The sequence below is a fragment of the Streptopelia decaocto genome, assembly GCF_964273445.1.
Source record: "Streptopelia decaocto genome assembly, chromosome: 3".
Classification (NCBI taxonomy): Eukaryota; Metazoa; Chordata; class Aves; order Columbiformes; family Columbidae; genus Streptopelia; species Streptopelia decaocto.
In genome coordinates this window covers 51,191,988-51,218,587 of record NC_138656.1, presented here as the reverse complement: position 1 = coordinate 51,218,587, position 26,600 = coordinate 51,191,988, and the positions used below count along the sequence as shown (strand labels likewise).

At 37.7% G+C, this 26,600-nt stretch overlaps 1 protein-coding gene across 5 annotated transcripts in view; it reads right to left on the bottom strand.

The window, feature by feature from the left end:
- Nucleotides 1-26,600, bottom strand: part of UTRN (utrophin) — a 369,822-nt gene that overhangs the window by 236,188 nt on the left and 107,034 nt on the right. For 4 of the 5 annotated variants that reach the window (XM_082049170.1, XM_082049169.1, XM_082049171.1 and 1 more), the window contains 18 exons: nucleotides 26,250-26,462; nucleotides 20,544-20,657; nucleotides 19,570-19,725; nucleotides 17,897-18,067; nucleotides 15,476-15,655; nucleotides 14,750-14,884; nucleotides 14,096-14,245; nucleotides 12,539-12,700; nucleotides 12,052-12,180; nucleotides 11,446-11,619; nucleotides 10,680-10,835; nucleotides 9,083-9,253; nucleotides 7,067-7,246; nucleotides 4,632-4,760; nucleotides 4,296-4,466; nucleotides 3,607-3,756; nucleotides 2,223-2,360; nucleotides 1,249-1,401 (listed from right to left, as the gene is read on the bottom strand). In XM_082049170.1, the coding sequence (XP_081905296.1) occupies nucleotides 1,249-1,401; nucleotides 2,223-2,360; nucleotides 3,607-3,756; nucleotides 4,296-4,466; nucleotides 4,632-4,760; nucleotides 7,067-7,246; nucleotides 9,083-9,253; nucleotides 10,680-10,835; nucleotides 11,446-11,619; nucleotides 12,052-12,180; nucleotides 12,539-12,700; nucleotides 14,096-14,245; nucleotides 14,750-14,884; nucleotides 15,476-15,655; nucleotides 17,897-18,067; nucleotides 19,570-19,725; nucleotides 20,544-20,657; nucleotides 26,250-26,462 (2,832 nt within the window). Of the gene's footprint in view, nucleotides 1-1,248; nucleotides 1,402-2,222; nucleotides 2,361-3,606; nucleotides 3,757-4,295; nucleotides 4,467-4,631; nucleotides 4,761-7,066; nucleotides 7,247-9,082; nucleotides 9,254-10,679; nucleotides 10,836-11,445; nucleotides 11,620-12,051; nucleotides 12,181-12,538; nucleotides 12,701-14,095; nucleotides 14,246-14,749; nucleotides 14,885-15,475; nucleotides 15,656-17,896; nucleotides 18,068-19,569; nucleotides 19,726-20,543; nucleotides 20,658-26,249; nucleotides 26,463-26,600 lie in introns of those variants that run through there. The other variant, XM_082049173.1, reaches the window with a different exon arrangement.

Here is a 26,600-nt window from a genome sequence, read left to right as displayed (position 1 = left end):
CTGATACGGAATAGCCTACGTGACCAAGGAGAGCACACCATCTGCCATAGGTCTGCAGCTCTCATGTGCAGCTGAAGCCACATAGCACTGCAGCTTGGAACCAAGAGCAACACTTTATCATTTTGTGGTGCAAGTCTCTCAGGGAACCCGAGCATTTTACCCGTGCCTCCAAGTTAATTGGTACTGTGTTAAAAAGGTACGGAGCAGTCAAAAAGAGACTGATTGGTTTTAATTATGAAGCAGAAACTGAGAAGTTCTTGACAGATTGCCTAGCCCCCAAGCTTGTCCAAGAAATTACTTACTGCTTCGCAAGGTTCCTCTCTGTTATTACCTAAAATATTAATGCAATTACCATGCGACCGAAGTGTTTGGAAGGATGAAAAATAGAAAGAAAACAAACAAAAAAAAAAACCAAAACAACAAACCACACCACACACCCATAAAACCACTAAACCACAAAGACAAAAAAAAAAAGACAAAAATCCCAAACAAAACACACACAAAACCCAAAACAAAAACAAACAAACAAGCAAACAAACAAAAAAAACCCACAACAACTAGGACTATCTGTACCCTCCATGATTAAGATGTACAGCTTTCTGGCAGTAGATTTTATCAGACTTTGACATCCTATTAAATCAGTTGTGAAATTGTTTGTCAAGACCTGCACACACACATTATCACACATAACTCTTCTCATCAGAAATACTTCAACCTTTGTCATTTTTATTAATCTTCATTGTGTACAGTAATATCAATCACATGAGGGTAGTTTTCACTCCTTAAGCACTTGAGGCAGTGAAAGGCAGCGTCAGAGCTACTGAAATATCCCGACCACAGGATGCAGAGGCACTGAGTTTAAGCCTTAAATTAGCCTTTTTCACACCTGCACTAAACAGACATTGAATCAGGTTGTTTGAGACAGGGTACCAAAAACAGCTAAGCATAATCCAACATGAGACTGGCAAGAGAAACTGTCCTAATTCAACAACACTGGCCAGATCACAATCTAAGACTTGGGCCTCATGACTAGGATATTTTGGACCTATGATGACTATGCAAAAATCCAAAACTAGTATACATAGATAATTTCCTAATGAAAAATTAATGTTGTCATTATGAAAACACTTCTTTCCATGAAGGTGTCTAAAGAACAGCCATAAAACCCTAAGATACTAATCTCTAAAGCTCATACCTAGCATTCACTCTGTTTGCTCTAAGAAAAACAAAAAAAGAAGTCTCATTTACCTGAAGTTTTTGTTCATCTTCCACACCTTGCAGCCCTGACAGACGGTGCTCAGCCTCATCCAGCCACTTCATTAGACTGTCATGTTCCTTCTTGTACTGGGAAAACACTGGAGAGAGTTCTACCACCTGCCTCCTTTGAAATGACCTGCATTCCTACAATCCAGTGTATTAGGAAAATATGGTATAAGAAGAGGGAAACAGTGAACAGAATAGGTCTTCTTTATTTGAAAAAAAAAAAAAAAATACTTGAGGGATTCATTTGAAGAAGCAAAATTCCAAAATATGCAATAGTATGCATTTTTTTAATAGCTATATTCTATTTATCTGCAAAGATGTAATCAAAGCCAGCCTGAGGATCTTACCCTGCCTTTGAGCTACACCTCACCTTAGAAACTCTAATATGATTCAAACAGGTGAGCTAAAAGGAATATAAGAATACAGATCCCCTTTGTTCTACACAGAAACATTTTTAATATGGCACGTGTATGAAAGCACCACAACATACTAGAAAGTCCTCAATTGCAGATAACACCCTCTCTAGGAAGCAATAGGAATTCAGGAGCAGACACATATTCACACAAACTCTTTAGCTGAGAACTCAATTAATATGCTTGTGTACATATGCCTACATAGTCACCCTTCACACAGCCTGGTGGTGGAGACAAACCTCTGCTGGAAGGCCAGTGAGGACAAGTGAAGCAAATGACCAGTTGTCAGCACCCATCTGTGTAAATACATTTAGGGTGAAAAGGACTTTAAAAAAAAAAATCAAAACCACTCCCCTAAAACTCTGGAATGACAAAATTTGTATTTTGGAATTGCAAATATTCAGAGAGTCAGGCTTTGTGTATACACATTTGCCTGTTCCCCAGAAAATCTTGTACACTAAAAAAGTCATAACCTGGTTGTAAGTGGGATACTAAAGGGAAAACTGCAAATGTGAGCTTTAACTACAGTAAATACCATAATCATACCTGCACACCATTGTACTTTTTCTGCAGAAGTAACAGTTGTATGCGGATCTTCTCTCTCTTATGGTCTTCCATTGGCTGCTGTAACAACTGCGCTCCTCTCTGTAAAACTTCTTCAATCTGAGCTCTTTCTTGGTCCAGCTAAAAATTACACAATTCTGTATTATTTACAGAAAGCTCAGCTACGGTTTCCAAAATGAATGTATGACCTGCTCAGATATTAACAGTAATGGTACTGAATTGTTGTTTTATTATCCAAACATGAGCCAAACAAATTCAAGCAGAAATTCTACTCCACCGCTATGAAATCCTAAAATCCAACTTGGTCATTCCACAAACTTCAGAAAGAGAAGCCTGCAGGAAGCTCACTCAATGAGTCAGCAGTAGGCAGCCACAGTGAGAGGATGCTATGACTTCAGCTCCATTTCTATTCTGAGCATTCCTTGACAATAATAAGCAAGCTCAGAGCAGAATAGGAAAAAAAAAAAAAAAAAATCAAAACATACTAATTATAAATATAGCACAAAGGGAAGCATATGTTCTATAACAATAAGTCCTTCTACAGAGGCCTTTTAAAAATGGCTTTCTGTACTATACATGTCATTTTCTATAGACTGACATTGGGCTTTCCAGCTCAGTTTATATTTCACAAGCTTAAAAGGAAAGCACATAGGTTGGCCTGGCAGGACTTTACCCAATTTTGTAGCTAACAAGGCTCTTGTGGACAAGATACAAACAAAAATATGACAGCTTTACACAGGTAAATAGCAGACCCTAGATAAGAATCTAGAAAAATACACATTTTGTTCTAAATTCTTATTACAACACTCTTACTTGCACTTCGTCTCACAAGTACCCACTGGCCTGACCTATACACTGTGATTCAATAATCACAACAGTTTAACCTTAAAGTGGAAAAAATGTCTACCCAATGCAACAGATTAGAGGCCCAAAATTGTCAAATGCATAGGAAGAGCCTCAGCTGCATTAGCTAATCACTTCAACATAAGTTCAGACAGTTAGATATAAAAAAAAAAAAAAACAGCCTTGCACCCTATTACTTTTACAGGAAGGATTCCTCATAAACAGCTACTTTAAGGAGAAGAGAGAAGACAAATGGAAACCAAAGTTCACTACCTGAAATATATAAAAACATGATGGAAATGCAGACTGATGCACAACGGATTACTCTCAATGCACCAGTCAAGAGACAGCAAATATGGGAAAATTATGTGAAAACTGTGCAGTGTTTCTAACAACCTAGTAATTCCTTTCATTTTCTACTACTTTCTTAAAAAGATATTCTCAGAATTCTCCTCCAAGGTCTAGCGAAATGTAACACATGGACAAAATACTCCATTATTTAATTCTTCCACTGCCCACAAACCTTTTCGTCTTCCCCACTGAACTCCAGATGCTTTTCCACAACTTTTAACATATTCTGTATGTCACTCTCAAATTTTTCCAGGTCTGGAAAAGCTACTCTGACTTCTCGGGGCTCTGACATGACAGGAAGTCGTTCTTGTCCAACAAGTATCTGCAAAGCAAAATAAAACTTCATTCAAGCTAAAAATTTAGTGTGAATTGTCACACAGTGTTTAATGATTTAAGCCAGTTCTCCATGAGCAGGCATATGCGGGACCATCAGATATCAGCATTAAAAAAAATTACAAGAGTTGTTTAATCTAACACTATTAACAAGCTTTTACCTTCAAAATTCAATCCGAGCATTTTGGTCTCAAAACAAACAAAAAACCTCCAGTCGCATTAGCTTATGGTGGTGTTCAGCAATTCATATAAATATGTACTGCAGTATATAATTTTTTTTAATCTTTATAACAAAAAGTTATTTGCAAATTTTCCCTTGCAACTCAAGTCACCTACCTGCTACTCAGGTAAAAAAAGCAGTTGGTCTAAAATCAGTCTGCCCATTTTTCAGGTATAAATATCTACACTTTAAAGAGAATCAAAAGCAGCAAAATGCTATTCTAACACAAAGATCTATCCTCTAAAGCCATTTGCCATCATTTTGACATAGACCCCTCCAAGCATGTTTTGAGGCTCACTCATCCTCACCTTGGCACTTTTGATGTGCTGAGAGACCTTCTCAAAGTTACGGTTCAGTTCTGACAGTTTGGGTTCAACAAGTTCACGGCATGACACTCCCCGACCATTCATTAGGATGATAGCCTGGTCACGCACATTATCCACTCGAAGACTAACATCATCTAATTCAGATATTAAGCGCTGAGAAATGAAAAAAAAAAGAAAAGAAAAAAAAAAAAAAAGAAAAAAAAAGAAAATGGTTACCCTAGGAGAAAAAAAAATAAAAAACCAACACAAACAGGCAGCAAACCTGACTTGATTGCATTTAGAATCCAGAAATGGTTACTTCACAGCAACATTTCCTACCTTCACAGTTTCCTCCTTTTTGCTTGCTGACTTTTTCTCAATCTCATCCAGCAAGGCTTCAGCCTGATATAACCAGGTACTTATGTGGGCAACATTTTCATCAAAAATTTCCAGCTGGCTTTGATGATTCTGGAAAATGATTAATAAAATGTATCAATGTGAGAAACTGAAAAAAAACCTACAAAAAACTCCAACACAAAAATGAAAAATACCCCCACAAAAAACACATATACACACAAAAAACATACAACTACTACCTGCCAAAACCACTATTATGAGTTTTAAAAAAAAAAACAAAAGAAGATCAATGGAATAGAGTGTTATGGATCCACCTCGGAAAGGAACACTGAAAATTAGATTCTACCTTTCACCTTCAATAAGTATTTAAAAGAATGCCATTTTCATCCTAGACCCTTCAATATTACTGTTCCTAATTCAAAGAAAGGGAAACAGAACTAGTTGAAGTGATTTGTCTGACTAAATAAAGACAATGTATTACTAACATTACAGCCAGACCACAACAGTCAACCAAAAAAACCCACAATGTTTTCAGTTATCACTAGCAGATTCAACAGAATGCATTATGTGCGGTTGTTGGTAGTTTTTGTTGTTGATGCTTGCTTGTCTTTAACTGAAAGGGATTACATCAAAACCTACAAATTATAATGGTCAAGTTGGATATTTTACAGATTAAAATATTTCTTCTTTTTAAGAAAATTCACTGCACTCTAGATTAGGTCTGCTTTCATATGCAGTGAGAAACTGTAAGACTAGGTGCCATAGACAGAAGCACCACATTATTCCGTGTGACAAAACAAATCTATCCAATTCAGACAAGTACCATCCTGCTTAAGCACAGAGCTTCTTACTCAAAAAAGAGCAGCTAAGCTTAGATCTTTTAGACTAAAAAAAAAAAAAAAAGGAGAAGAGAAGGCCTATGATAGCTCTATATCAAGAATCTTATATCTTCACCTTAGAAAGAGCAATTTAACCTAAAAAAGTCAGCACAAGGACAATACTCATCAATAGACATGAACATAATTTAGGAAGTTTTTAGTTGTGGATCATCCTCACAGCATTTACAAATAATGGTAAACTACCTGACTACTCCTAACATGGGCATCTCTGCATCTCTGCAATGGGCACTGGACAGAACGCACAGGGCTCACCATCCAGGAACACCCCAAAGTTTCCACAATTTCAGCCCATATCAGGGATTTCTGAAGGTGAATTATCATAACTAGCTGAACAACACAGAAATAACTATCTGAAAACATCAGTCTGAGACTAGCACCAACTGTAGGCTGTTTCATGCTCATTTAGCAAAACTTGCAGCTTTAGGCTGTGTAAAACGCTTAGTGTACCATTTGCTCAGCCAAAGAGATGTTGTTGGCCTCAACTCTGAGTTGACATAAACACTTGCAGTTATCACTGTCTGAAAGTACAACAGGTTGACAAAGGGCCCCAAGTGCTTTGCTGAACACCAGGAGGAAGTTGTCAATCGTCCATTGAACAACCATCATCTGGCTCTCGAGGAAATCTATCCACACAAAAAAGCTCTGCTCATGCTGGAGCTGGCACAGAGGTTTCTTTCAGGCTGAATAAAGATCAGTACACACAGCAACCTCATGGAAACCAATCTTTTCAGGCTTGTTGCTTTTGTTTTCTACTTACATCAATAAATTAATGAGCTTATACAAAGTTACACAGAAAACACAAGAACCAAATTCTGGGCTCTAATTAACCTGTTACGAAAAAAAATGGCATTTCCATAACCAGATGGGGTTTTTTCCCCCCTCATTTTAATCTGGCAAAATCAGCTACTACCAGTTAATGAGTAAATCCACTAGCAGTTTTATGAATGCCTTGCTGCCCCATAACCCACTCATTCTATGTGCAGTGGTAGATGTCCCCTTTCAGGATAGCTTAGAAACTTATTTATATGCACTACGGTAACAAAAATTGTATTAGAGCTAAATAACAAATGGACACAAAAGGCTGGCACTACTGGTGTAGCAAAAACGATGAAACATTAACAGGGAAGAAGTTTTACTCTCTACAACTAAGCAGGTTATTCCCACTAGTTAAAGTTAACTATCTGCTGAGATATTTCACCACTGAGTAGTTTCACCACTCTCACACCCAGATTCTGCATTTTGATCTCCTACTCACAGAGCGATAGCCACTAATACCAAGACCATGGCACCAATGCCTATCAGCACATCTAAAACACTTGCAAAACAGTTTCCAACCTTCCTCATTGTGTATAACTTCATGACTCACTGCTCCATCTGCAGAGTAACCAGATATCCATCCTACATTCCTTTAAGTCCATGAGGCACCATGGAAGCTCCCATCACAGTGAAGTAAAACAAGTAAAATGCAACTGCTCCAAGGGTGTGGAGGGAAAATCACCTCTCACATGTGCAGCTTACCAACAAGGTGTCACACCAGTCCTCGGTCCAGGTCCGAACTCTGCTCCAACCAGCATTAAGGACACACAGCTTCTCCTCCAGGGAAGTCTCGCTCCCTTCCACCAGAGCCTGGAGCGCAGTACAGCTTTCTGTGATGCTCTTCAGATCAGCTTTCCTCCTCTCCAGTTCCCTCAGCACATTCTGAAACAAGAGGAGCCATTACCACTGCACACTGCTTGCAGTCACAAGGGCAAGGGAGAATTTTTCCCCTCACAGGAAACAAATAGCATCATAGATGATCTGCACCTGAGAAAAATCAAGCCAAGTAGAATCACCTGCTGTTTATACTCTGTAGACAGTGACCAACTTTTTTTTTTTTTGAGAGTGGGTAAGAGCACAGTGCATGTGGGTGTCCTGAATAACTTAGCTTGAGACCTTTTGTTTTGTTGTTTTATAATATCTTCATAGTTCCTTTTCATTATGTAGATAAAGTAAATGCAACACATCACAATATACATTGAATTCTAAAAGATTCTCTTCTCTGCGAAGCACCACAGAGAACACACTTTTCAAGAGACACTTTGGATTTCTCTCAATCTTTTCTGACTAAACTACTTTTATAGCTGGCTACAATGAGAAAAGTGGTAGGCCATGATTGAGTGCGTTTTTTTGAAAACAACCATCACTCATTACTGCATACATTCAATTCACTTGCTACATATTACAGAAGCTATTGTTATATTACTTACATGTAGATATGTAAATATATGTATTTTTAGTTCTAATATTTTTTCCAAGTCGTATCTGACTTTAAATGTTATTTTAATCTAAAAAAAACAAACAAAAAAAACAAACAAACAAACACCAAAACAAAACAAAAACCACCCTCTTTGGAAGAATGCATACCAACATACAAATTAGGTAATATGTCACCTCTTGAATATCAGCATATGGTTTCCACATGGAAATTAGGACCTCTTGTTATACAAGACCACCTATTATTTTTTATAACATCTGGCTATTTAGAAAGCTCTTTGATGTCAGCACAGAGTGTGTGGAAGAATGCAGTTAATCACAATATTCAAATTACTAACATTTTAAAATTGCCTCTAGAAAACCTTAAGAGAGGAAGGACAAATTTGCACCCAGCATCAAGGGTTTGTCCTCCTGGTGGTGCCACATAAGAGTTCATGAACTATTTGCATTGCTTACAAATGTATAGTAAGCATACTTCAGTAAGTATTTACAAGCTTGCGTGCGAAGAAAGCTTAGGGATACTGCCACAGATGAAGTGTAGTGCTAATTGCTAATCCTTAGTGAAATGCAGGTTATAATTAGATGGTTTTGTAATTTTGTAAGCTTTCAAGTTTTAAGATTGTATACAGACCTATACCAAAAGTAGAAGGTTACAGAAAACAATTAGTAGAAAGATCAGTATTAACCGACACTTTTTGCTAATTCCAACTATTATGTATACAAGTTTTTACAGTGTGAGAGAACAGATATTTTGCTTCAGAATAACTATAACACATTTGCTTGCTTCCATGAAAAATTCCAATTTGTAGGTGAAAGAAAACAAGGAATTAAAGGAGCTTTTTGTTTTGCAAAGTCACAATTTTGAAGACGAATCTGTTTTGACAAAAAGTTACAATCTCAATTTTTCTTTAAGTCAATAAACTTTCAGGTTTCACTACTAGTAAAATATTTGACCCAGCCTAAAATTTTATTTGCTGATAATTACGAATATTATACTTATGAACTGTGTTAGAGATGCAATAAGTCACTCAAATACCTATTAATACCAAATATGTAGTAGTATCTTTAATATTTCACTGGGCATTTAATTTTGAAGCAAGATGGCTGAGATGAAACAGACCAGACTCAGTAAGGTTCTGAATATGATCTACCATACCTACAAAAATTTCATGATGTAAGAGATTTAGGAACAAGTTACAGGAATTTAAATTCACAGCCACTTCTACAAAGTATTGCCACAACATTAAAATTTTATTCTACAGATATGTAGAGCATGCTTACTTTGGCCCAGGCAATTTCTGAATCTAGATCAGAAAGCAAGCTCTCTGAAGTGGACTTCTGCACGAGCTCAGCCTCCGTGGTAGCCAGCCACTCTGACAACAAGGCAGCCTCCTTCCTCATTTTGCGTGCCAGCTGGCATGCTCTTTCAAGGTCTTGTTTTCCTTCTGTCACCTTAAAAGCAAAAACAACTTTAAGAGAGTAAAAACATCCACCCAAATACCTAAAATCATTGCATCTTTAGACTGTCTTGCATTAGGGAAAGACCCTGAAAAAATCATTTATAAACTTAAAGGAAACAAAGAAACCTGCATACTAACATATTTATAGCTAGCAATCATTAAATTAATGTTTAAATATTGTTTATTAAGATCCTTTCACTGAAACTCAGGGGGATATAGAATCCAGTCAGTCACACTGATAAAATTCAGTTCTTTTTGTGTCTTGATAAGTCCTGCTAGCAGAAAGCTATAAAGGCAAATTTCACTGAAAATCTAGTGTGCCCTTGAAAACATCTCAGTGAAGTGAATATGAAATTTTATGTTTACTGCAGTATAAATCAATTCTATTTCCCACTGGCTACACAATTAGTCTGGTCAAACTTTAGCATAGACTTCAGAATAAATCCAACTATAGCAGTCAGAATCAATTGACATTTCGAAAAATTGCCCTCTGTCTCAGTTTAGTGTTTTTGCGTATTTGTTCAAAACAATCCACTCTTTGAAGGTCTAAAAAAAATAAATTCAGACACAAACAAAATCCTAGTATTAGACTGCAAACCACTCTGCCTTTCTCTATTTTCCCAATTTCTTGTCTGCTGCTTTCCGAGTTTTACATGTACAGGTTCTACTAGCATCCACACCTTCAAGAATGTTCTCCACTTTACAACAATAAAATATTTCCTACAGCCCATTTCAAGATATTCCAACAACGTAACCTGGCCATTTACCCACAGCTACATTCACAGAGCACTGAACAGCCATAAGTCTACTTGGACTTCTGTCTTGATTTAGGTAGGAAACTAATTCCCTATTTCCCTCCTGTCCCCTAAGGGTTTAACCATTTTTAAACACTTCACTTGGATAACTAACTATTCAGTTACTAAGAAAATTACTCAAATCAACATATGCAATGCAGTTCACAGGAAATACAGGTTTGCCTGCATTTTCTGTTTCATCCTGAGAGCAACCCTTTAGATGGATTATGATTAGAAACCATCATACTCCTCCTAAAAAAAAAAAATTACACCGACTCAAACTTCTCATTATCTTGCAAGCCGGTTTACAAACAAGAGAAGGTAAAACAGTGCTCCAAGAGTTTAACAAATAGCAGCTCTACCAGAATGATGAAAACTCTGTGAACCTTGCTTTCTTCAAGGCTCCATCCCCTTCAGAAACACTCTGTGTGCACTGGGGTCTTGCACAACTACCAGACTGTTAGGTGTAATCTTTAATCTCTCAACCGTTTGCTCCTGGATGTTACAACTAGCCTATACTGTATCAGCTTCAGAATCAAACTTAAAACAGCATCTAACATCAAAACAACAAAGAAGGGAATTTATATGCAGACAAATGTTCATGTGTACATTTGTTTTTCTTACCTGTGCTCCCAGGTCATTGTAAAGAAATTTCAATGCTGTCAGTTGTTCATCCATCCCTTTGGGATTATCTGTCTGTTGTTTCTGTACAATTTGCCTTCCTGTCTTGATAACAGTTTCAACCTCCAATTTCACTTCACTGAGGGTCTTATAGAGTTTCTAAAAACACAAATATATTGGTGATAATTTTGTAGTGCAAGTTTTCAGATTTATCTTCATTTTGGAACCTGACCATCAAGTTGCACTTAAACTGTGAGCTATGGTTTAAGAGCAATGTCTGCCAAGAAGATTTCAGACTCCTGATGTTCCATATTTTATTCTAGTTCTAATTTTCACACCCCGCCCCCCCCCCAAAAAAAATCCCAATAATTTAGCAGTGTTTACCCCATAACATCAACACACGTAACAAGGTTAACATTGTGATCAGTACTTGATCTTCTGTATAGTATTTGTTTTGTTCACAGAACCAAGCAAGTTTGCCCCTGAAGTGATGCTTCTCCGTAAAACCAGGATGAGCCATGGAAGGGAGTTAATAAAAACTCCACTGTTCCACTACACCTGTGATCAACTATCCACTACTATTATGTCCACTACTTTTATGTCTCACTCAGAAGAATTAGAGGTTTTTAGTTATCAATTATTCTGTTGGTACTTTGCAAAGAGTTGTAACAGTACCATCAAGAATTTTCCTCAGGAGAGAGTTTAAGTAAGAAAAATCACACAAGAAAGAAACACCCCCAAGGATGAGTTAAGAACATTGTATACTTACCATGCACCTGTCCAGATGAGCTTGGATTACATCTGGGTCAGTATCCTTCACATCCAAGACATGAAGTTCTGCTTTTACACCATCCAACACCCGCTTGCAATCCAACATGCGCTGCTCAAAATTAGCTGGTTTCTGGAAAAGCTGGTACTTTGTAGATACTTCGCGGAGTTTTCTCTGTTTTAACAAACATTGTGTTAAAAGATTGTTTTAAATTAATATCTGCACTTCAAAATATAACATTTAAAGCATCTTTCCCCACAGATTCTAACTCACCTGTCACACCACAACTCAGTATACATGGCAACAGTACTTGCCATGCCAAATTGCATCACCTGTTCCTTATCTCCACTTGCGGTGCAAGGGAGCTATAAATCTGTATCATACACCTTCAAAATATCCATTCTACTAAAACAGACTTCCAAACTTTCTTATTCAATTCATATAGGGCTGCTTGTTTCCTAATGAAAGCATGTAAAAGCATATATTATTTACTTCTGAGGTTCGGTTGAGCGCACCATGCAATTTACAGGCTGACAATAGCAATGTGTAATTGAAAACCAGAAGATCTTCACATTTAAATTCCTAGTGCAACTGTCATATTTTTACCTGCAAAGCATCCAGCTGAGTTCCACCACGGGGAGACCTGCATTCAGGAGAAGCAGGAGGAAAAGAACGGGCACTTTTCTTGAGCTCCTCTAAGGTGGATTCATGAGCTGCAATCTCAGCTTGAATTTTCTGCCATGTCACAGAAAGAGTAAAAGATTATGTTACAAAATTGCTTGCAGAGATGAGAAGAGGAACTTTCTTACCACCTACTACCCACCAGAAGTAAATCCATTCTGCAAAAGTCAAACACTACCAGGTTTATTTCAAATATTCTGGCTCTGGTGACAACTTGCTAAATTGAAAGCTGTTAAGATTGTTATTCAATACGACCTCCTTATAAGAAGAAAACAAGCCAGATTACAAAAGATGTCACCTAGTACATCAGCACAGGACTGAAATGAAGCTTTCATGAATTACTAAGTCTAGGATGAGCATTATCATGCGATATTTCAAAATGTTTTGTAATGGAAAAGCTATACTAGAATACCTGGGCCTCCTGGGGCATCTGAAAGGCATCTACCCTGTCAGTCAGGTAAGACGTCAGCTGTCTATCCAGCTCCACTAAGTTTTCCTGCAAGACCTGCAACATGTGGTCAGTTTCTCGCATCATCTGAAGCTGCTGTTCCAAGGCGATCTGCCGGCTCACTGCCTGAGTGGGACAGAAAGGTAAGAGAAGATGGAGCAATAATTCAACACAAAGTATGTTAAACTTTCTCAAAATGAGGTGGGGAAGACTCAAGCAGTCCTGTGCCAGGAGGACTGTCTAACAAGAGCAAAAGTGAGCCCTAGAAGGCAGCACTTTTTGAAGCCTGCTGTGGTTCATACCAGCAGCTGACACAGTGGCACAGAAGCAGAGTCCTGCTGCTAGATATACAAGATAGCAAAAATAGGTCTCTCCAATCACCTTAGGAAGAAAGTACTCTGTTAAAACATACCGGTTTCAAAAACTAGCTATTCAGTGGGAATCTGGGGCTTTGTAACACACTACAGATCAATGTTGTTTGATGTATACATTTGCACATTTTCTTTCAAAACAATGAACTCCTTCTGTTACAGTGTGAAAATAAAGGTTCACAGTTCCTTCGCTTCCATTTCCACTCCATTCAACAGCAAAACTTCTAAGTTCATCTGAAATGTCACTACTCGCATGGGAACACAAATTCCCCACTATCAACACGTGCACAGAGGGACGGGTGCATACATACACACAAGGATGTGGAAAGTTGTCAACAGCCCAGTGTGTCAGCACTGCAGCTGCCAAAGCAGATAGTTTTTATATGGCAATAAAGTACTGTTGCAACAGGAAAAATGACAGTGAATGCTAACTTAAAAGACAGCACATAGCCCCCAGCTGAGGGCACTACATTCGTGTTGCTCACTGTAATGAGGATTAACTGAAATGCCTCCCTCTATGACTACACTTTGGCAGTAACAGAGAAAAAAAACTCCCACCCAACAATTTGGCAAGGGCCTGTATTACCAAGATACAAGTTACAAAGCTATCCAATCTGAAATACAGTTAGTCTTCCTCTACTTATTAAATCTAGAAAAGATTAGACTAAAGTATTAGAGGAAGAAGGGGACAACATAATAGATGAGGAATGAGAAGAATGTTTTCCTTTTGTTCCTTATTTCAGTGTGCTTTCTTCCTAGCTATTTCAAAGAGTGAAAATGTCACTTATTCATGTTCCTCTTTTTTACAGTTAGTTAGTAGCTCACCAGTGCTCATGGCAGTAGGAAGGGAATATTAACCTCAGTTATTGAACTGTCCCCCACTTGAGACTGGAATAGCATTTTTGCCAAATTACCTGCACACAAAGGTGTGCAAATGTGAAAAATAAAACATGGCTCAAGTTGGGGAGGGGGGGAAGGCATCTTGCTCTTAGGACATTATTCCAAATGAAAAATGGTTGACAAAATAAAGAAGGTTTTTCCTCTTTTCCTGTATTGCAGTCCTGCAGCTATGAATTCAGCTGACAGGAATCATTTCAGACCATTGAGCTGAAAAACCCAGTCTACTTCAACCCTGCCCTCAAATTCTTACCAAGTGACTCAATTCCTCATAGCGGGCATTGAAAGCCTCCAATTTTTCACTGATGATATCATCAAGAATCCCTCCATCAATCAGTGTCTGCCCAAGTTCCCGAATCTGGGTTCGATTATCAGCTGGATGACGCAGGACTGATTCCAGGGACTAAACATCAGAGAAAGTTATAAAGGTCAATACACTGAATATAACTGCATTCTCAGAGGTGGAAATCTATGCACAGAAGTTTTATACTTCATATGTCTTGAGAGTGCTGTGAAAGCATGAATTAGTTATGGCTTCATCCATGATGGCACAAGGCAAATACAGTGGTCATTTTGCTTCAGATAATTAAACTTCACAGCACTTCTCGCCTTTTCACATGATTTCATACTATTGTGCTGGAAGGAATTAATCGATTTACACAGAACAGGAGAGAACAGACCATTTTATCATGGTAGTATGTACAGCACAGTCACATAAAGCAAAACTCAGCTTTTGGTGGAGAATCTTACAAATGTCCATTCCAGATTCAGAGTAATATGTTCATTGAACTTGAAGAATCAGAATATTCAGCACATATTTCAGTATTCTCTTGAAAGGTAGAATTTGTTTTTTTTCTAAAACTGAACTATCTGAAAAGTTAGCAATCTGACAGAATGACTACAATACCTCAAGAGCATCATTGACAGTATCCAACTTATCAGGCAGATTTTCTGTCATTTGCACCCTTTCCTCCAGATTGTTTAGCCAAGCTGTTTCTAAATCAAGATACTGAAGCAGCTCAATCCAACAGGACCACACCTCCTAGGAGCAACAGTAATAATAATAAAAAAAAAATTAGCCTAGAATGCCAGGCATAACTCATATACCATATGAACACCTTAAAGAAATAATGTTTCTGGGACATTCACTTTAAATAGGCAAGTAGAAAACATTCAAAAATATGTCACAGGACAGTAAGATCTAGAGAGAAAAACCTGCATCTATAGCAGCAAGATAAAGAGAAGTATGCAAAATACTGACATCCAGATTCTTGTAACAATTTAAGAACGTAACAAAATGAATCCACTCCTCTTGAAACATAGGACACAACCTACCCCAAACTACAATCGTATTCTAAGTAACATTTATTTCAACATTTAATCTCTGAGAAGTTTGGTTTTGTTATTTTGGAAGATGCACAAATGGATAACAGAGAAGAGACACAATGTTAACTATTTACACAAGTGTTTATTACAATTCAGTATATAAAAGCAAAGTTAGACAGTGTCTCATGGATTCCAAGAATGTCATCTCAAGAGAAAGTAACCTTGGAATGGACATATTCAGTGTCCTCCTCCATTCCTCTTATGCCACTTGGCTTAATTTTATTAAGCTAAGAGCTGTTGTTCTTACCTCCAAAGTGTGGCACTTCCCCCGGATCCGATTGCACAGTAGCTGATAGTTCTCCAGCACAACATTCAGCTCGGTCGCCAGGTCGTGACCACTAGACGGCACCTTGGCAGCCAACATCTTGATGTTGTCTTTGAGAATCTTCACCCGCACCTCTTTCTGCAACACATCCTCCTTCGCTCTCTGACCAAAGAAGCATATTACATGATCAGCCATCAATTGCCATACGGTCAGCTATTCACCATTCAACCCAAAAATCAGCAGTTCAGCCTTGAAAGTGTTGCTGCCAAAATATTCTTGGATCTGAGCACAACAAAATATGGCACTAACTTCCATGGGATTCAGATTATGTTAGTAAGTGTTGACAAATTGTATTTTATTAAACATGCAGACATATCTACCATTTATGGTTCATTAAAAACAGATAACTCAAAGCAAAAAAATACTAAGTTCAGTGCTATTTATATGCTAGCATACAGATACGCAAAAAAAAAAAAATGCAGAGGCTTGCTAAAAATAAGCATCTCAGGGAGGAAAAAAGTAGGGTGAATTTACAGAAGTTATGAGTCTCAGAGCTTGGTAACTATCCCCCAGAGTTATCCAGGAAAAACAACATAACTACCAGGGACATGTGCAACTACCAAGTTGGGAGCTCTCCCACAGCTGTTGGGTGTACTAAAGGAACAGGCAAAAAAGACAATGAGAAGAATTTCTTCAACTCAACTACATTCAGAGGAGCTTGGTAACAAATATAGAGAATAAGCACAGTACAACTCCAAACACATAGGCCTGAAGAAATTACATTATAAACTGTCTGATTTTGCCCTAACCAGAATTCAGAAAGCAGGATAGCTGGAACACAGATCATGCAGACCAATTCAAGCCCCTCTCTGTTGACACAACTAGAAGGCTCCAGAAATAGAGAGTGTCCTGTATTTCTTTCTTTACAGATCTCAAGGACAGTTTTATGGAGTTGTAGTACCTCTGATATATCAGGCACTGCACTTTATGGTAGGACTCAGTACATGACAGCATTATTGTTGCACATATTGTTTGTGTTCTAAACACAAGGCAATTTAAAAATGCCAATTAATGGAAGGGCAAAGAACAAAAAATCTACAGAACACATTATTTTAGGGCAGGATTATAAAATACACGAAACTTCAACTTAAACCTACTCCTTCAAGCATCAGCAGGAGTTTCACTACATTCAAATGAGAGCAGAATTAGGCAAGCTCAAAAGTTTTTCAAAACACTATGCAAAAATGCTCCTGGTCAAACATATAGAGAGTGTTCTTTTCCAGTACTAAACATCGTCCCATTCATAACAATCTTACTGCAAATGCAAGAGGATATGCAAGTGTTACAGTAGGTTTACTGGCTCACTGACATATGTGCCAAAATAAAAAGTACAGAATTTAATCTGGATTTAACAAAGGTAAATGTGCTTGAAGTCTACCAGATTTGCCAGTGAAAAGAGGGTTCGTTCTTTTCTTGGCTTGTGTTCAGCAGGCTGTCAGACTATGTGATCTCAAATGGCTTCAAAGGACATGAATATATTAAAACACTTGTTAAAGACTGCTTCAGAAAGCCCCTTCAACAAGAACAATTCAAAACTTCAAACAGATTTGTCAAAGCACTTGTAAGGGAGAAAAAGATTATTTTTTGCTCCACTGAATAACAGTGTAGTGGATACTCATTTAAATAATGTGCGTACAAGTCAAAACATTTGTGAAGATATGGTTGAACTCTCAGATTTCAAAGCAGGGAGGTTATTGTTTATGCTGTACATACCTCTGAGAAAATTATCTATTCAACTGGTAATTTATAATGAGACAAAAATATAATTTCTTCCTCTCAATTTTTTTTGGCCACCAGCCCCAAAATTAGAGAAGCAGGGGCCAGCATCACTGTTTGCAAGAGAAGAGGAACACAAGATAATCTTATAGCAGAATCATTTCAAACTGTGTTTCTAAATGTGGAGTTACTATATCTCAGAGACAAGAAACTGAAGCTCAAGAGCTAGAAGCAGAAGAATGTTGTCACAAACACTAATTTAGACAGGTATAATGACAGCTTTTCTTTCTTTCTTTCTTTCTTTCTTTCTCAGATTTCATCAGCTGCAATGAGTTTCCATATTCTTAGTGTTTAATATGTTATATATAGCCAGCCTGGCTCAACGGCTGGGCAAGCTGCTATTCATTAAGAAATCCCTACCCCTCATGGCCAAATAGAACATCTGCTTTTATAGTTTGTGCTTTAAAAATAAAAATTTCACAAAGCAAACCTGAAAAATACCACTAATCTTGTCATGACCTGAGCTCCTTTCCATGAGGATAATAATTCCACAAAAGGTCAACCCCCAGAGCCATTAAGTTTTGATTCTCTTTAATCAGGTCTCTACAATGACCTGCTATTCCTGACCTTCATTTCCTCCACCGCATTCTCTAGTTCTTCAGGGGACTTGTATTCAAAATCTTTCTCTAAATATTCTTCTTCAGCTTGGGTCATCCATTCTTGCATCTCTGCCAAATCCTTCTTCAGATTTACAGCTTTTTCCTGACTTTCAGACAGGCGATTTTTCTGACTAATGATCTAGAATCCAAGGTGGAGAAAGACAGAAGTTTTATTACTTAGATGTCCTTGTATATGTGAAAAACCACAAGCCTTTGTTACAACATTTTACTACCAAAACATTTTCAGGCCTTTTTAATTAACAAAATGCTTTTACTTTCATACATGCACACAAACTCATGATCCTTTTTTAGCAGATCAACAAAATCTGAAAGTGAGGAAATGAGGAAAATGTCCTTTTTTTTTTTTTCATTACATGTAAGAAACCCTAGAAAATAACAGACAGAAAAAAAAAAAAAAAAAGAGGAAAGGGAAAGGGAAAAGGAGAAAAGGAAAAGGAGAAAAGGAAAAGGAGAAAAGGAAAAGGAGAAAAGGAAAAGGAGAAAAGGAAAAGGAGAAAAGGAAAAGGAGAAAAGGAAAAGGAGAAAAGGAAAAGGAGAAAAGGAAAAGGAGAAAAGGAAAAGGAGAAAAGGAAAAGGAGAAAAGGAAAAGGAGAAAAGGAAAAGGAGAAAAGGAAAAGGAGAAAAGGAAAAGGAGAAAAGGAAAAGGAGAAAAGGAAAAGGAGAAAAGGAAAAGGAGAAAAGGAAAAGGAGAAAAGGAAAAGGAGAAAAGGAAAAGGAGAAAAGGAAAAGGAGAAAAGGAAAAGGAGAAAAGGAAAAGGAGAAAAGGAAAAGGAGAAAAGGAAAAGGAGAAAAGGAAAAGGAGAAAAGGAAAAGGAGAAAAGGAAAAGGAGAAAAGGAAAAGGAGAAAAGGAAAAGGAGAAAAGGAAAAGGAGAAAAGGAAAAGGAGAAAAGGAAAAGGAGAAAAGGAAAAGGAAAAGGAGAAAAGGAAAAACCACGACCCTCTTCGGATTGCAAATATCATATAGTTAGATATATCTTTATGCTGAGCACTAAAGCACCCTTCAGGCCTCCTTTCTTTCCACAGCCCAGGCAATCTGGATTCTATATCAAGAGCAGGGTTCTCCAACACAAATCCTCACCAGGCAGATCAACTGAAGAATTATGTTTCTGCAGACCCAAAAGTAAGTTTCTGCTTCCACCCAAAAGAAACAATCAAACACACCAGACTGAAGAGGTAGTCTATTTATAGCCATTTATTTTTCAAAGCTGCTTGGAAGCAGGCAGAAATTACACGGAGCTAGAAGAATATTCCAGATTTCAGGAATAACAGAACAAAAAGGTCAGATGTGCCCCTCCCACCAACACCAGGAAGAGCAGCATGGGGCAAAGTGAATGAATTAATTTTTAGTAGCAAGCAGTTAAACTGGAAGGAGCACAGTGAACTCTTAGGTACCGAGAAGTGCACATATTCAAACAAAACTACTGTTGCACATTATTGTCCCCTTGCATATTTGCACTTCTGAAGTATTCACTGGGCCAGGTTGGATTTCAGCCACTTTGACAGTGGAAAAAGTCATCCCACTGTTTCACTGCCTTACCTCTTCACCATCCTCCAATACCACACAATGAAACAAAAAGCTGCATTGATAGGCAAGCACTAGCAACACATGGAGAACTCACCTGTTTGCTCAGTTTCTCCCATTGAGTTTGGCAGTCTACTAGCCTAGACTTTGCCCAAGTATTAATGGCTGTGATAGGCTGAGCTCTTAAAGCGGACTCTACATCTTTCATCTCTTTCAGTGATGGTTCAGTCTTCTCCATTTCATTGACAAACATCTGAGCACGCAGAGAAAATTAATGTTTTTCTTTAACAAGACATTACATAAATCTACAGGATATAAAACATGTTGTAATTTTTAATTATTCCAGAGAAACTTTAATAAAGCTGCAGACTGGTGCTGCGTTCAATACCGGAGCATTTAAAACAGTCCTTCAGTGGCCTAAAACATAAGTATGCAAAACAAAAAATACAGCTTGCCATACACAGTGCCAACATTCTCGCCTGCCAAACGCCAACACTCGAACAACGCAAGATGAAGATGATGTGCACAACATACCCTGACAAATCTGACATATGTCAGGCTCATATTCTTCTCCTGGAAACAAACATTTGAAGGTGCAATGAAATCACTTACTATAAGATGAAATTCTACCTATTTGTGATCATTATGTGCTATTAACTAGGAAGGAATCTTGCTTGTAAGGTACATACAACTCCTAAACCCTAAGAGTTTCACAGTTATTTAATTGTTATTTTTATTGCCCTTGGGAGTCCCATGAAGAAAGCACTTTTCACTCACAGATTCAATTCCTTAATCACAAAACTGGAAGAAATATACAAACATTTTCAGAGGATCCAATGTCAACTTGTAGAAGAGTATTTTTAAATACAGTGAAGACCTCTGAAAAGTACAAAGGGTTATGGCTACACGTGAGGAACCAACTAAAATATGCCTTGAAGAAATACAAGACACTTTTTTCTGGCAGGTTTTATGGAACATGCCATGGACAATATTTTATTAAAAGAAGCAAAATCATAAAAATATGCTAGTCATTATTTATTTCAAAAGAGTCCTTAAAAGAGCAAAACTCACTATGCATTGGTCAAGTTGTCTTTGAAGTCCTTCAGTATCTCCTTGAACAGCCTTTTCTGTCATTAAGAAGTCTTTCACACCATCCATCCACTTTTGAACAACTTTTGAATTAGCCTAAAGCAAACATAATAACAAAGAGTTGATACAATGCCATGATGAAGAGTGTATGGCTGTTACAATTCAACAATTTCTAGCAGCGTCAAAAGAATATTCTACAAGCTGCTAGCATTGCCTTGGTTTTAAATCAGACCGCCTTTGGTTTCATTTTTGGTTTGGAGTTCATTTTTTTTTCCTCCCAATTTCTCTGTTCACAAACTTTCATGAAAATTAAATTTACTGCAGTGATACTCTTCCATCCATGCCACAGCATAGTTTGAGGCTGCACTGCTCCAGCCTATCACAGAAAACCACAGGATTGCTTAAGGAGGCAAGTAAGACTTCAAGAAGTATGTGGTTGCCCTTCACATGAGGGACCTGGCTGAAGGCTGGGGACAGCATCTTCCTGATGATAAAAACCATATACGACTGCTTCCATCACACTCATTCGAGAGGCATATTGCACTCCAAGGAAAAGAGAGGGCCCTCCCGGAATCCATGTGAGGAGAAAAGGAGGGGGTAACACTAAACACAAGTAACAGGTAGAAGCCATGCTGGGAAACCCATTCACCTTACATAGAAACGCAGGCATAAATGGAAAATACCACAGAAAATTAGACTAACCACTAAAAAAATATCTATGATCTCCTTCTCATGCCACTGTGGGTGTTCTCAATCACCCTTACAAAGAAAGCCAGCTCAGACTTAGAGCAGGGAGAAAGTTTTAACTTGCCCTGCTTCAACTGAGTTATGTGACCATCTTTTTTTAGTATAATAATATAGTTGGCCTTTTTCAATCAACATTTTTGCACTGTTTGTTTGGGTTTTTTAAGAGATGACATCTTTTTATTCAGACACAATCATCATCACAGAGGACTGTTATTTGAGAAGCTGAGTCAGCTTCACCTTCCACTCTGCACATCACCGAGGAGGAAAGTACACACTTTATTTCCTTTAAAGCACTGCAATAATAGTTCTTATAAGATCAATACATTATATACTGCTTCTCAAAAAACCTGTCTGCACTAATGAAAACCCATTAGACTAAGATCATGTTTATTTTTAGGCCCATGCTACCATTTCAGGTCAAAGTTGTGACATTTTGTTCATTCCTTTTCTATTTTGGGGGACATTCCTGCAGCTGATTAGCCTGGAAATCATTTTCCAAAAAATAGACCCCAGGAGGCTTAACAGTGAACCATAGCTTAATGTAAAAAAGTACATATTTATAAAGGCTGCCATTTGACAAGGCATTTTAGCATATACCTAATTTAGCTTGCTTACAGTAAGCTACTTACATAAGTAGCTGAACTGAATTAAATGGGATTACTCACAAAGTTAGGCGCATATTTAAATAACTTGCTGAATCACAAGTCAAGTCTACAGAAGTTTAATGAAGTAAATGCTCCTGCACTGTCCTGGTAAATAATTACCAATGGTCAAATAACAGTGTAGGTTGTTGATGTACAAGAGCTCACAAATTTCAGACAAACTACAACACTGAATTGGTTTCTAAAATTTATTTCAGGCAAGAATAAAGATCAAATGTGCTAAATTTTAACTTTTTCACTCCTAGAGAAAACATGATGTTCAGTTATGATTAGATTTAAAATAACTGAATGTGATATATAATTAAAGATACAACAAGCCACATGTCATTAGAGATATGATAACAGAGCACAAGATACAGAAATGCTCTTCTGGAAAATACAAGGCATATCTGATAAAATTAGCCTTGTCTGCTTTTCCCTTCACATGACCAGTACAGACAGTCTCACTGTAAAATACAGATCGTGCAACCAATGCATGTGTTGTCAGCTTGGGGGAGCCTCTGTCACACCACAAATCACAGAAGGGCCACCTGAGTGGCAGGACCCACAGGCAGATCTGACACTGATCTACTCATCCAAATAACAAGGACACTGTAAGCACTGTGCACCTGTCTGCTCACTGTTGAAATGTAAATACTTATGTTCAGTTTCTTTCCAACCACCTAAATGTGAGAAGCGCAGTTTTAGGAAATGCCAGCTTTTAATGATGAATTAGGAAAAAAAGAAACACTAAAAATAAACCAACATTTGTGCGTAGCTGCACATGCCCACACATTCTCCAAAGGTCGCTATTCACTTTTTTTTTTCTCCCCCATTTTTTTTTTCCTTTAATAGCCAGACACTTCATCTCCTTTCTTAACCAAGGAGATACTGCCCAGCCATTCTCCAAACTAACCTTAAGTCTTTGGTATCACATCTCCAGTACTGACCCATTCAATGTCTGCACCAGGACCTTATACCTTGTCTCCCATAGGAATCTTTCTTGCAGTGAAAGTTCCATCCTGATCTATTCAGCGCCATCCACAGCATTTTTATTCAACTTGCTCTGCATTCTCATTTTTATTCATACAGTGCTAGACTACAAAAATCTCTGTATAGATTAGTACCACTCCTTCAAAAGGAAAAATTGGAGAATTTATATAAATACATCACTATCCATCCACTGACAGCTTTATGAAACACAGGAACTGCGTACTTTAAAAATCAGTTCATGAGAACACAACTCCAGTGCAAGCTCCGTATTTCTACAGGTAGCACCACTATGTATTTCTTCCATTTTCAATTATTTAATAATTACTTCCACTGTTTTTTCTGTTTTAATTTCTTTTTCAGCTTCTGTACTTCTTTTTAAGGTAACAGGAAAGTTTTTAATGTCTAGCAGAGGACAAAATTCTCTTCTCAGGTCTATATGACAGCACATAGCTTCAATGCTCTGCTCTCCAAAGTTTTTCAAAACTCCCACAGGCATGAAAATACACATTTTTCATCAGTCAGTGATTCATATACATGGTGGTACCAACATCAGTTTGAGAAGCTGTGGAGAACAGGGCACTTCACCTTCAGCTGAAAAAACTGAATAATTGATTACTAAATAAAACCGTGCCACGCTAATACAGCACACAGGTACTCTACTCTCGGTTAAACATGAGAGAGAATTTCAGTTTTCAGGAGCCATTCTTCACCCAGGTAAAGCCATGATTTGGGAAAGTCGGTGCATGTACGGACCACTCAACTGAACACAATTCAAGTGCAGAAAGAATGCTGCACTTATAAGAAATTAAAGAAGAAAAAAAAATGCTGCTAAAAGTGATGAGGTAAGTAGGTCTTGCTCAGTGTAAGACAATCAGGGCAACTGGAAAACTGCAATCATTTGAAGAACACAACTAGAAAATTGTCACACAAAGGATATTGAGGCAGGCTTACATGCAGAATATTTATTCTATCCTCTAAATAACTAGTAAGTGTAACCAGAACGAGAAGGAGGGGAAGAGAATAAGACATAGTAGGATATAGTACAAGTCAGAAGAAAAAATAATGAAGAGGTGATTGCTGGAAAATAATCACCAGAGGCTTGGCTAAGCCCTAGAAGTTAATTTCTTTTAGGTTCGTGTAGAAGGCAGCTCACTTTGGGCAGTCCACTCCTGCTACCCAGCAGCATCAGCTCCTCCGTAAGCCCACATCACCCCCCATGCTGCCACAAGCAGCCGCAGAAGGGTGGCTGTGAAGGAACCAGACAAAGCAGAATCTCTTTTAAATGTAGGTGCAAAAGTACACATATTCCTGAACATGTTTTTAAGGAAGAGGATGGGGAGCAGGGACAGCTTTAATCCTTCGGGTAATACAGCCTATATTACGTAAAAGTTTTGTATAAAAGAAATACACATTTTTCCTGCAGTTCCTTCTCCTATTCATAGGTTGGTTTGTGGCTTCCATTTACAAGTTCACTAGCCTAGACTGGACTACCATGCCTACGCTATTCATACACATACAAACTGCCAGGAGCAGCTCAAGTCCTGAAACAAATAACACTTCATGAGCAGGAGCAAGCTTTTCCCTCCAGCCTTTATCCCCAAGTAAAATTTTTCATGGGCACATGTGCGTGTACTCTGCTTTTAACTGTAATTTAGTTACAGTCTGTTAGCCCTACTATGACTTCTTCCAGGCTTGCAGTTTAAAAAAAAAATAAAATAAAATAAACAGAAAAATAAAGGGCTTGAGGCTTTTACTACTCTGAACAACCAGCAACAGCTTGTCCAGCTTTCACTGCAGCATCATGCAAGTCAACTAGCTGGCCTTACTGATATAAATTTCAGTTTAAACACATATCTATACTTGAGCAGTCATTAAAGAGTCTCTCTGGCTAAATAAATAAATAAACACATAGATAGATAAAAAACGAACACACAACCACCCGTGAAGTTTGAATCCACTGTCAAATAAAAGATCAGTTTTCTGCTTCAGAGGTAGGGGAGAGAAAGACTGAAAGAAACTTTTGTTGAAAAGTGGTGGTGTGCATGCATGACACCAATGTTCTGAAGTGGCACATGCAGGAAGTTACTTATTTTTATAAATCGTGTGATACATATTCTGTTAAATACAAAAGACCATAAATAATTTCACACATTAAAATTTGTTTAATGCATGTGAAAATACAGATTTCTTTCCACAAATGAGCATGTGCCTTCATCCCAAGAGACAGAGAATCTCTACAAGCACTTTCTCACTTTATGAAGTTCACAATATAAAATGAAAATAATATGAAATTTAAAGCCTGATTAGACATTGCTCCAGAAAAAAAAAAAAGTGGCACCACATTTGGGCTTTTATACTGCTCTGATCAGTTTATACTTCCAAGCTGATACTGAAGAACAGTTTGTGCCTCTCTAACCTTTGGGTCACACTAATATCGTCATGGGCTAAATCACGATATACTTAGTTTTTGTTATTTTTTCCTCTTCCCAGAGGAATATAAACAGTCTCAAGAAGGAACTTCAAACAAACACAAAGAAGTCAATCTAATCAGTAAATACTCAGTCAATCTCGATTGAGTTACTTAAGTACTGATTGGTCCTCTCTCTATCAATGGGCTAAACATCTAAATACTCTTTAAATGCCCTCACTTTTAATACCTTCATTTTTAAAGCATTGGGATTTTCTGCTATACAGGATTCCATATGTGTGTGTGTGCATATATATATTTAAGAGTACTGATCAATCTTAATTCTTTAACTCTCCTTCCTGTCACTTCAGGGGTTGTCTGTTAGAACTGGAAAGCTCACTACACCTAAGTATTTTCTTTACTTTTTTTAAACAGGCTGTACTAATTCTTTATTACTGTTGACAGAAGCTCCACTTGAAGGAGCAGGTTTTCTGTAGCCAGTATGGAATTTCAATTTTAGATGTCAAACTAGTAGAGCATTGGGCATCTGACACCAGCCACAACAGAGGGCATTCAGCCTCTGGTAGGATCCAGGCTTCAATAGCACAGCTGACATACCTTTCACTTCAGTGTAACCTTTGCTTCTGGTATTGAAAGAAGGGGAATGCTAATTTTAAGTGAAAAGTAACTCTATTAAAAGATAAAAAAATATCCTGTTCATGTTAAAGTCTTCTGCTATCCTGCTTCAGATACACTATATATGTTTCCAGCCTCTGCTAGACTACTGTTCCATCAGCATTTCACTTCTCAATCAGTTATCTGGACCCCTGCAGGACCACATAGAAAGAAAGGTCTCTTGAACAATTGAGTTATGCAACAAAACAAATCCTTTCATCTTACCTCAAATATTCTCAACTTGGATGTAATTTCTTCCAGCAGTTTAACATCTTTGGATATTTTGAGCTTTAACTTGTCCCAGTGTCCCTGCATATGCTTGAACTCTTGCATGTAAACCTTTTTTATATCCAAAGAAGCACGTTTCTCCAAAGCCTTGGTTTCTTCAGCAAGTTTATCTACCCTGGGTTTCTGGGCTTCCAGTGTCTCACAAACTGTCTACAACAAAAAAATTGAAGAAAAAATAATATCTGTCTGCTTCCAGTGTTAGCCATACAATAGGTACACAATTACATACAAGTGCAAGTCCATCAAAGGTTTTGTGAGCATAGCACAGATTCAGTGGTGTTATTCCAG